A 12,073-nucleotide genomic window follows, 5' to 3' on the forward strand; every position below is an offset into this window, starting at 1 on the left:
AAACAAGGGATGAAATCTATCTAAGAACCGATTTCTTCTCAAGATATATAGGAGCCTTATGTACATGTGGAGAATCTAAAGGTGGGGTTAAGAACTAGGTAATGGGAAGGAATAAGCAAGAAAATTTAGCGGCTTTAGGTAGCCGGCAGCAAGATATGGTTTTGCTCAACCTAAGAAAGCATGAACTGGTAATCCTATCTTTACAAAAATTACTGAAGGCTGGTTCTGGACCTTCTGGTGCTTTCACTGTTTTTCTGGGGTAAGGGGGAGGGAATTGATGCCACTCAAATGGATGTTCAAGAATTGGCAATAGCAATGAGAAGGAAAAGAACTCTTATATCAGACATCATATCAAGGGCTTTCATCACAAGATTGCACCGTAAATTTTTCACATATTTCCATTATCTCATGGAAGAAAGAGAAACAACAAACACAAGGGGAAATAAAAAAAATAACAAAAAAAAAAAGCTGATATAGCGAGGCGCATTGACAGATGTTTTAAATCTTCAATCAGTGATGGAGCTGCAGCTCTGAGATCAGAACAAGGAGAAGGCTACAAACATCAGGGCAGTCTGAGCTCTGCATCACCGGTCTCTGAGTACCCAGAAGCAAAAGGGAACTAATAAACGCCAAAGGTGGTCTGGATTCTAGAAGGTAGATATATATCCGTGGATGGCTTGTAATTAAACTTAAGGATCACCACAAAATAATTAAGCCCTGGGTAATCCAAATTATCAGACTGCAGAACCATCTTCTGGTCACCAACTAGCTGTTCTCTGAAAAATCCATCTAACAATACTACAACTGTAACATGCAAAGAAATATAAATAAATCAAAGCAAAGAGAAGGGATAAATATGAATTTTGATGCTGAGGTTGAATAACCACAACTGAGACTTCAAAAAAAAAAAAAAGGAAAAGAGAAGAGAAGAGAAGACAACAACAATAATCACAGTACATGCATGTTTCATGTATCGCCAACACCTCTCCTAGCCAATGGCAATCCCCCGTTCACAGAGGAAGCAAATGAAGAGATTGGGAGCTTCCCCTCCTTCTTGTTAGACCACTGCCAGATCTTTGACACTGAAAAGCTTTCACCTTTGCTAGCTATCCCTAGCCTCTTCCCCTCCCAAACCTCATGGCTTGTTGAATTTCCACAAGCTCCCCTTCCCCGGACCCCTTTACCATTTCCAATCCTAGAAGAGCCAGTGCAGAGAGACACTTGGAGATTTGCCTCCCCGAGAACATACTGATAAGAGCACATGGAGTAGCATCTCCTTGCATCCAAACTACTGCTGCTGCTCTCTCCTTCCTCTCTTCTCACATTACCTCTAACATTGCCATTACCATCGACATCATCACCACCAGCACCACCATCTCTATCGCCCGGGTTCTTAAATTTCCCAAGCCTCACTGGGAACACTCTCATCTCAGCAGCAATCTCCTCCACCTCCGCCGGCTTCTGACCTCCAGGCACCGAGAAGCCATCCTCCCGGTCCCCTACAAAGCCGCCCTCCTCTCTTGACTCCTCAAAATCGAAAATTGGGTTCTCCATCGACAGGCCCTGCACGAAGAGCGCCCCCCGGCAGAGAGGGCAGGTGGAATTGGAGAGCAGCCAGGTGTCAATGCAGATGATGTGGAAGGCGTGGCCGCAGAAGGGGAGGAGGCGGAGCTTATCATTGGCCGCAAACTCGGAGAGGCAGACGGCGCAGTCGAAAGGCTCCTTGGCGCCGACGATCTCCTTGTAGAGGAAGACGGGCAGCGCGTCGATGTAGGCCTGGTCGAGGCCGGAGTCGTGAAGGTGGAAGAGCTGCTGGAGCTGCCGCTGGAGGGCCTCCGAGCCCGAGAGCTCCGCCGCCGCCTGGTGCCCATTAGAGTGGCTGGAAGAGGAAGCAGATGGGTGCTTCTTGATGAGGAATCTCACCAGAAGGTGGAGGAGGCCAGAGATGAAGAAGATCACCGCCAGGATTACTATGATTAGGAGGACTGCAGGGCTTATTTTACCGCTGGGGGATGGTGGGGATGGTGGGGGCTGGGAGGAGGACAATGGGAGTGAGTCCCTCAGAAAGCTATGGAGTTGGGGAGATGGGAAAGGAGGTAAAAATCCAATTTTTCTCTTGGTTTGGGGCAGTACCGAAGCGGTTCTGGGGGATGCGGAGGATAGAACAACCATCTCCTTCCGTAGTTTGGGACCAGGCCCAAGTCATCCGAGAACAGGAGCTGGAGAAGGCTAAAAATTCAAACTTTTCAAGGTTAGAGAACTAATCCATCTCATTTGAGGTGAAAGCAGACCAAAAGAATGATCTTTCTTTCAAAAAATTTAGATCAAATCCAGATCACAGATGGAGAAGAAGGAAGAAGAAAAAAGCTCAGTCTTTCTCAAAAAACAGAGAGGTCCTTTTCCAGCATTTAGTTGAAATCCGAATCATACAAGCAAGAGGCATGCCAATACAGAAGAGGAAAGGCTAAAAGTTCAAATTTTTTTGAGCTAAAAATACAATCCCAAGCACATGTGTAATAAACTGCTACGGCTTTAGAGGAAAAAAAGCTGCTTCTTTTTTTTTTTCCTCCCACCCTCACATCAGTTGGACAGCAAGAGAGTCGAATGAGGGGGAAAGAGAGGGCTTATTTGTTTAAGAGTGGAATTGGTGGCCTACCTCTGGTTTGGATAGTCCTCCATTAGAGAGTAGTTGGGACCTTCTTTAAGTTTTTGCTGGGGTCTCTCACTTTCTGGTTCCTATGGTTAGCTGCCTTTGTTTCTGGCTGCAGAAAGAAACCAAACCCTCAAGGGGACAATGGAAATCTTATTCTTTTCCTTCCAAAATAGTAGAGTTTATTGCCATATATTATTTTTTCAGAGTAAAAAAAAACAAAAGAAAAAAAACTGGGAGGAGGAAAGGAGCAAGGAGAGCGTTTTGGGGGCGGGGTGGTGGGAGCTCTTCCGAAGCCCAAGGTGGTTTTCCGCTTGAGGTTGGACAGGAAGAAGAGTGGTTTTGTCCTCACCATAAAAATAAAAAGATTTTTAGACATAACCCCCTGACAAAGTTTCAATTATTAACTAGCTGCAGATTTCAACTGTTTGTCTTTAACTAGTACATTCAAATTTCATTCTGACATAAACTAACGGCCTTGTTTCCCAGTTTAGTCCATAACCTCATCCGGAGGAAAATAAAAAATTTGCTAACGACTATTAAGTCCGAGGAGCTTATTAAAGAAACCATGTTTGTTGAGGGCTTTTTGCAGAAAAGCGCTTAATAAATAGAAGGCACCAAGGGTGTCTTTTGGACATCGTTGTAGAACTATAGAACGTGAGTCTGCTACATGCGACTTTGTTTGTATAAACTGTCAAGGCACGGAAGGATGACGCAACCTTGACCTGTGGTGACATCAGCATACGGATCAGGGTTTAGAAAAAATGGACGGCTCAGATTCATCAAATCAGTCCATATGGTCAGGATGATCTACAGTTAATGAAAAGGACTTCTTTTGGAGGGAAAAAATGAAAAGGACTTGGTGGCGAAAAATAGGAGAAGTGGAGGTCTTGCGTGTCGAAGGGTTGCTTGAACACCCTCAAGTTAAGCTGCCTTCCTCATTGAAACTTGGATGCTTTGCTTGAAAGATGTACCTCGTAGCTTTTGGCTTAGTCAATGTTGATAACAAAATTTTATAAGTTATGATTGTTAAACTCTCCAACATAATTATTGGCTTGAGAGGCACATGCAACTGCACAAATCCATGGCACGAATAAAGGAGAATAGATTTTGATGGTTTTCACTAAAACCTTCAACATTTCATTGTGTTTTTTTGTTATTCTAAATGATGTACTGGCAAAATTAAACAAAAGTTAAGTCACTATTTAACGTTATTTATACCTTAGCTAAGGTTTATCAGCACAGGATAGCAGCATCTTGCATGCGTTGCATCTAGTTGTTTTTGTATTGACTCCAATTTTGGGACTAATATCTTTTGGAATTTAGAAAACAAATTCAAACAAGGGCGCATATAGACTAATAGAGGGACATTCGGCTGCAATTTATGAAGAGATAGCCAGTCTCATGGTTGGTGCTATCTAAGTAGATCCCAATGAAGAGGCTTGAGATAGTCGAGGCCTGGCCCTTCGACCAACCCTAGTATTGCTGTGGCCCGGTCCATTGACCATACCAATTCAACCAAAATAGGAAATTATTATATCAGCCTCAATTATACTAATTTTTCATGATAACAAGAGAATATACACACCAATGAATACATATAGATATACATACATATATTTATATATATATATATATATATATATATAAATATATATATATATAAATATATGTATGTATATATATATATATGAGATGTCTGCCATTATCTCAGCTGAGATGTCTGCCGAGATGATAACCATATGCTTGTGCGATGTTGGCTCCAATGCATTGCTGCGAGACAAATCCAACTCCTGATAGCTTCGGCCTAAACTGGCATAGTTTGCTTTCCGTTAATTTTTGTTGGAAACTGTGTCAAGTCTTGACTCTATAATTTTTGAAAATGCTGCCTGCTGAAAAAAAAAATGTTAACCCATGACCACCTTTTGGAACTTATTTGCAAGGGCGCTACCCCTTGATTGGTTCCCTTTTCCCTTGAACCAGCCACCCTAGGGTAATGGTTGGCACTGAATCCTGGGCTGGATCTTTATTAAAAAAGATACTGCATCAAACATCCAACCATAAGCAACCTGAAACTTGTCAATTGGCCCATTCAAACTGGTGGCTTTGATTTTTGAGTTTCTAACAATCCACGCCATCCCATCCTTTTATTAATAATTATTAAAAAAATAATAGTCCCACATCCGATAGATTAAAAAATTTTGTAATGCTTATATACTCTTAAACCTATCCATCTAAACATTTAGGTTTTTGTGGATAAGATCGATATCAAAGCTCATTAATTCGTACATCTCACCTATCAAGTACATAGTAGAGTGAGGCTTAATCTTCTGGCTCTCTGCATGTGCACAATTTTAACACATTCAATGCAAATATACACACACACACACACCCTTAAAACAAGGTAAACAAGGGACCTGGTTTGCAAAGTTGACATTCTTTTAAGAGCATGCATCATCTTAAAGAAATTAACTTGCACATGCACACAACTGTTATACTGAAAATTACATGATCAAAATATTTATGAGGCCTTTCAACATTTCCCATTAGGCCTATCTGGTCTTTAGATCATTGATCATTTGTTTTATTACTCAATTAATCCTTGTGACAAATTTTATGTATATTAATTCCAATAAAAGGGCATCATCCTCTCACCGATCTAAATTCTCAAATACCGAACACACAAGAAGCATGACTATGTCATATTCTTTACTGGAGATTGTAACGCAAGATGAAAGTCAGCAGTGAGCAATTGAAATCGCTCTTCTGATTACTGTTTGTCTAGTTCACTTTCCTTATTGCAAATTTGAAGTTCATCATATATAGTACATTAAACTATAATGAGAACAATACTGATATGATAAAATTTTGTTCAAATTGACACTACTTCCTGGAGGACTCTGAAATCTGGCTTCTATGACAAAGTGCTCGAAAAATGCCCTTCATCGCAGTTATTTTGTGAAAGGTCTAATGGAGACTGCTCTCAGTTTTTGCACCCTCGACAGCTTAGCTCATGCTACTGTATTTGTATCATACCCCCAATAATGGGAAAGAGATCTTCATGAATGGTTTTGTTTAAGCTTAATATATCCTCCAAGTCCATGGGCTATATATTTACCTAAAATTCCTCATGTCATATCCCCACTCTCCTTGATGTCAAGAGACAGTCATATGCTAGTAATAAGTCTTTTCCTATACCTTTTCTCGAGCAGCATTTCCTGAAGAGTTCTATGCAGGATCTTAAACATTAGCTAGTGACAAGGATTTCCTCTTGGCGTGCCTCCTTCCCAAAACTATATATATACATACATATATAAATCAAACCATTAACCAAAAAAAAAGAGAAAAAACTACCTGATTTTGCACGGAATTTGCTATGTCTTCAACAACTTAATGCCTGATTCATCCAGCCCAATAGGCTTCTCTAACTAAAGAAGATTCAAAAACGACCTTTGTTTGGCCCCTACTTCATACAACATATACTTCTTATGCAACAAAAAGATAATACCTTTCTTCTTAGCCACCCAATTGGTATAACAATTTTTTTCATTTGGAGAGTTATACCTATAACCATCCTTTGGTTGTCAATTCTGCATCCAGTTTATTCTTGCATCAATGTCCTTCTACATGATAGCTCCAACATGCACGTGGAGCTGCCCTCGTGCATGGTTTCATGCACCGGAGCAAGCAGGGAGCAGTGCAACTTGGTCCAAAGCAATAGCGAAACATACTCCATCGGGATCGGGAGTCTGAAAAGGGCACCAAGGTACTCATCTAGATCCACCATTGTATGTCCAAACCCAGTCAAAATTAGTGCCTGAAGCGAGCTTGAACCACCCCGAACTAGGTCCAACATTAGGACTTGAACCAGCTCTGGTTAGGGACTCCTCTCTCTCTCTCTCTCACGCGCACACACATTGGCGGACATCATTTTATTGGCACATATTGAAATTCTAGTAGATACTTTTGGCAATGGGTTTAGATTCTAACTTGTACCCTGAGATAGAGATCACTGCACGCAGCAGCATGCATCCCTCGACTAATTTAGGCCAGATTGCTCGCGCAATCTGTAATTGATTTCTGCAAATAAAGGAACCAATTTAGGTGCACGTAGATAATTACCGGCACAAATGATTGACAATATATCATCAGATGAACTAAAGTAATAACAGTTGCATACTGCTTGGCCTAGATTTGCTATAAGTCTGCTTCATTCAATGCAAAAGTGCACCAATTTGCCTAATTGACACTAATAAGTGTCGTGCATCTGAGCCATATTACTAATAGCTATCGTGGACACCCCCTAGGATGCCAGTGTGCATCTAACCTGCTTCTGCACTAATGTCAAGCCACATGACCTTCTCTCGAGCCATGAATAATTAAATTCAGATCCATATGTGAAGCATCGGGGCATCATCCTGCGATGCTTTTAAGCATCGGCAGATCGATAAATTAAAAAGCACCGGCAATGCCAAGGTTTCATGCATGTGGTGTCTTCACCCATGTGCCATTTCAATTTCTGCTCCAACTTTTCAGGGAAGCAAACCTTCAACCATGTTGATGCCATTGTAGGTGCCATGGGCACCAAGTGCTCGATCATGTGTGATACTTTGGTGCAAGTCTTTCATGATATGGAAGAAGCTACGAGCACATGCAAGCACGGATGTGCACATGAGGCCAAATGCCATCGCATGTGGCCTGGCTGGTCGTGACAGCAAAGAAGGGTTTGTATCCCGACGCACGCGCGTCGCATGTGCTTGAGCACCGAAGTTTTGAAGGCAGGAGGAACACTCTTGCATGGCCATGGAGAAAATAATGAGTGGCACGCTGTCTTTTCTATTCTTTTCTCTCTCGCTCTCTCTTTTTTTTCTTTTCCATTTTTTTCCCTTTGGTAAGGGCTAGGAAAGTTGAGAGATATGCGATAATACTGGTGAGAGATATGATGGCAGGCATGGCAAGAGTCCTATGAGGTAGGGAAAAGATGCAGGGCCACACAAGGCCAAGCACAAGATATTCCCTACCAAGCTTGTCACCCAGCTGTGTTTCCATCTGTAGGCAAGGCATGATTAGAGAACATGGCATTAGTTGGTGTTGGGCATGCACAGCGCTCTCTCTATCTCTCTCTCTCTCTCTCTCTCACACACACACACACACACACACGCACACATTCATGCTAAAGACACTATTGACACCAGCATTCCTGCAGCGGGAGCCATAGATCGTTGAAGATATTTAAGTCTTGAGGATGTCTCTTCTGCACCCTTCCCCACCATTGGCTAAAATCAAGTGAAGATAGTTCTTCCAAGCTAGTATAACTAAACAATATCTGCATTGACATCAGATTCATGTAATGCTCAAGGCTAGTTATGTACAAATCCATGATTTCTGATATGCATGAGATTAATCCTAACTGCGCTGAACGGAAAGACAGGCCATCAGGTCAATAAGTGTTGGACCTAATAACCTCTTTGGCTAAATATTTCATTTCTTATGAACCTTGACAATTCTAAATCCTTTGCTGCACAATGAAAAATAAAGAGCAATATTCCTGACCTTAATAGAGAATGGTAATCTTCTCCACTTTGAAACAAGGAAAAAAAATAACATGACCATCACTAACAGATTGCATTATCTGAAATAATATGGTGGGGTTATTGGCCAACACCACCCATACCCGGGACTTCTCTCATCTAAAGTTGGATGCCAACTAGCTGACCCTACAGCTACCGGCTATCTTTCCATTTATCTCTAATAGAAGCTTTTTCATAGAAAATTGATTTGCACTTACTCTTCTAATAAGAATGGGTACCATATATTTAAGCCGTTCTTTGTTTAGTTCCTTAAATATAATATCCCTCGAAGGCTGGCCCTCAATGATACCAGAGTTCTTAAATTCCTGGGTTATATTGGTACACTCCTAGCCGTGACTAGGATCGAGCGGCCACCTTGCCGTCAGAAAAGCAAATGCGAGGATGAGAGCTAAGAGGAAAGGGTGGTGAGTCCTGTGAGCTGCGATCATATGACGTGGGCTGAGGGAGGGGGCCATGTCATGTGCTTTCATGTGCTCCGTCCCCTTCCAATTACAAGAGCTAAGGGCCAGGGCCAGGGCCAGGGCCATATATGACTCCTCCCATCCTCGTGGGGTGCATCAGTGCATGCCTTCCACAGCAAAAACGCCTTTTATTTACTTTTCCATGCACACTCGTCCTCCCTCCCGGAGCTGGCCATGTTCCACTCCTTATGGTCCCCTCCACCCTACCATCTCTACATAATTCTGCACCAAATTGGAGCAATGAATGTCCATGATCTTGCTGCAGTATGACGGTTACCTGCTATCATTGCAGCCACATGAAGAGGAGTGATATTGGTCGCTTATTCTGATAGAAGGTGCACGGATGAGTTACCCCCCGGGCGGTGTTACTGGGATGATGAAGTGTAGTTTGTTTGGATTTTTGTGAAATTAATGGTGGATCGTGAAGGACCACACGGTTGCAGTTGGTATCGTAGAGTCCCCATCAAGGCCATGGAGGCAAACAGTATTCATTGGCTCGCTCGCCATTAGAGCCACGAGGCTTGGATGCCAGTTTTTGAAACGCTGCATATGTATGTTTGGTCATCGATTAAATACTGCCATCCTCAAGTGGGCGTCCGGATGCATGCTTTCTCATACTATATATATAGAAGGATGTAAAGGATGGTGCTAAGAGATTGAACAGATTGACGATTCACAAGCTCGATCTCTAAAGTTTGAATAAAATTGACAGGTTGGGATTAGGCAATCCGGCTTAGCTTAGGCACAACTTAGAAAAGTCGGTTCCTTATGGGATACATTTATATATCATGGTGCATGTTATGTCTATATGTAGTTTCCTATGCCATACAAAAAATGCAAGCCATTTAAGATTTTTAAATCTCTGATATCATGGTACTCTTGTAGGTCAAACTACTACTTCATGCTATTTTAAACTAATGGAAAATTTTTGCGCTCACTCCTATCGGTCAAAATTAAAGGAAAAATATACTTTTCAGGACCTTGGAAAAATCAGTTCGACCTAACATATGGAGCTTGAATTTCGATCCAGTTTGAACTAACTTTGATGTCCTAACTTACCATCGATCCTTAACCAAATTATATTCGGCAAAATGATATATAGTCTTATTGTATGGATCATAACTGAAAACTATATGTAATATGTATACAAGTGTAAAACCAGCTCTATGTCAATTAAATAATCAACATGGAATTATATTTGCTGCAATAAAGAAAGCAATATTGAATATTGTTACTTGATTTGCAGATTTAATGCTTCATGGTATGTAACTATATTATGTTGCTTAAAAAAGAAAAACTGAAAAAGCTAAATTGCTGAAAAAATTATAATCACCTCCCCTCTAAAAAAATAAGTGACTGGTTTATTATTTAGATTTCTTCTCTTTTTTTTACTTCAATAAGGAAAGAAATTTGAGAACGTAGCACTATATTGTTATCTTTAATGAATTGGACAGCATCAAATTTGAAACGCTTACTAATGGTGAAGTATGTTACTCAATTACAAGTAATTATCATATAAGGGGTGCCTATTAGCGCAGTTGTTGAAGTTTTTGGATGTTGATGCCAATAACTTAAGTTCGAGTTTCGCACTGATTTGATTTCTACCAAGTTTTCTTCCATCCCAATTTTTGGAACTACAAGCAATGCAACAATTTGTACTCATATCATGTTTTAGTGCCATCAAATAATGTATTTAGTTAGGTCAACTAACTAGCTTTCCTGTATAAATTCATATGTGAATTCAGCATGCTCCATAGAAAAACAAGAAGTTTAAATGTTAAGTTGACAGCTAATTAATAATCATCGTGGTGATGCATCCAAAAGAGTGATATACATGAATGTTAGATGTAGGAATCACTTTTCTATCCGGAAATCTCACTACACAAGAGCCTTGTTAACAAATATATGCCTCAAAGTTATTCATTAATCATAAATTTCTTTTTAAGTCTTGACTTTGCAGCACATTTGGCCATTAATGAATTAGATTCAAAAATTCCAAGTTTCATGTATTTGATTAACAGATAGATAAATAGATAGATAATAGATAGACAGAGAGCGAGAGAGCAATTACGAACAATCTATTTGGCATTCTTTTATTTTTTATTTTTTAAAAATAAAATATAGAAATCAAGGCTAAGAACATGTTGGTGCTATATTTTTGTTTTCTATTTTTTCAAAATTTTCTTATTTCTAATAAAAACAATATAAAAAACTTATACTTGCAAAATTTTTAAAACAAAAATTTTATATTTTTTTCCATATTACCGTATCATCTCCACACTATAGTTAATTCTTACCACCCTCATGGCCTCCCATGGCAGCCAAGGTTGACAACCAGGTCGTACACATACCACCTGCTGCCACGTGGAACGACCTGCAGGCCTTCCAGGACTAGACCCCCAACGAACTCCGCGTCTGAGAGCTGTCAGACACGTGCACCGGATATGACGTGGCACTACGACGTGGGTCCCCTCGTCCAGCAAAACGACAAAAGGCCGTCAGGGCCAGGCCAAAGCCGGGGTGGCGCACATGGCCAAGCCCTCTCCTTCCCCTCTTTATATCTCTGCTTCTCCTCGCATCTTATTTATTAACTCCTCCCATATTCTTCTCCTTCCTTCACACCCAACCCCCCTTCCCCTCCCTCCCCCCTCCAAATTGCTCTCCACCACCTTCTTCGAATGAAGAGGCCACGGCGAGAGGAGGCCGGGCTAAGAAAGGTGGCGCGGCGCGGGATCGCCGCTGCAAGCCGCCGACGGAAAGGGAGGCAGGCCTTTCACGGGTCAGTGCGGAGGAAGGTGACGGAGCTCCAGAGGCTCGTGCCGGGCGGGAGGGAGTTGCAGGCCGAGCAGCTTCTCGTGCGCACCGCCGAGTACATCTTCCTACTGAGGCTGCAAGTGCATGTGTTGAGAGCCCTTTCCAAGTTGCACATGCCATGATCTATGGATAGGTGCCGCTAGTTGATCACTAGTGTTCTTATATAATTAGTTGTTCTTATATAATTAGTTGTTGTCATTGTTGCTATATAAATGGTGTATAGATATATTTATTTGAGCTTGCTGTCGCAGATTATTTGACGTTCGTTTGTTGATCTGAATTGATTTAGTTGGGTTGAGTTTACCACGTTTATTCATTGTGGCGATTATTTGAGTTGATTGAGGTCTTGCACTTTGAAGGATGATTATTTTTCCTCTTTTACCCTTCAAATGTATGATGCTTTTCATATATTGAGAGCCTTGTTTGATGTTAGGTGTTTGGTGGAGAGTTTTTACATTGTTGAAGAGATCTGTTCTCTCTTTTTGGTACCGTTTTCTTTGGTTTCATAAAGACCCTCGGTTTTAGGGTACGTTAAATCTTCTCTCGATTGTAAAGGC

General features: G+C 41.2%; 1 protein-coding gene across 1 annotated transcript; it reads right to left on the reverse strand.

The window, feature by feature from the left end:
• Positions 1 to 812: 812 nt before the first annotated feature.
• Positions 813 to 2,957, reverse strand: LOC103710046 (RING-H2 finger protein ATL46-like). The gene is made up of 2 exons (XM_039128114.1): positions 2,657 to 2,957; positions 813 to 2,229 (listed from the first exon to the last, which is right to left on the reverse strand). Exon 2 carries the CDS (start codon positions 2,170 to 2,172, stop codon positions 967 to 969), a length of 1,206 nt encoding a protein of 401 aa, XP_038984042.1. The 5' UTR covers positions 2,173 to 2,229; positions 2,657 to 2,957; the 3' UTR covers positions 813 to 966.
• Between the last annotated feature and the right edge of the window lie 9,116 nt (positions 2,958 to 12,073).

This window comes from Phoenix dactylifera, chromosome 7, assembly GCF_009389715.1.
Source record: "Phoenix dactylifera cultivar Barhee BC4 chromosome 7, palm_55x_up_171113_PBpolish2nd_filt_p, whole genome shotgun sequence".
NCBI lineage: Eukaryota > Viridiplantae > Streptophyta > Magnoliopsida > Arecales > Arecaceae > Phoenix > Phoenix dactylifera.

Coding starts and splice junctions, on each gene's coding strand:
- LOC103710046 (XM_039128114.1), bottom strand. CDS start 2,172: ATGGTTGTTCTATCCTCCGCATCCCCCAGAACCGCTTCGGTACTGCCC.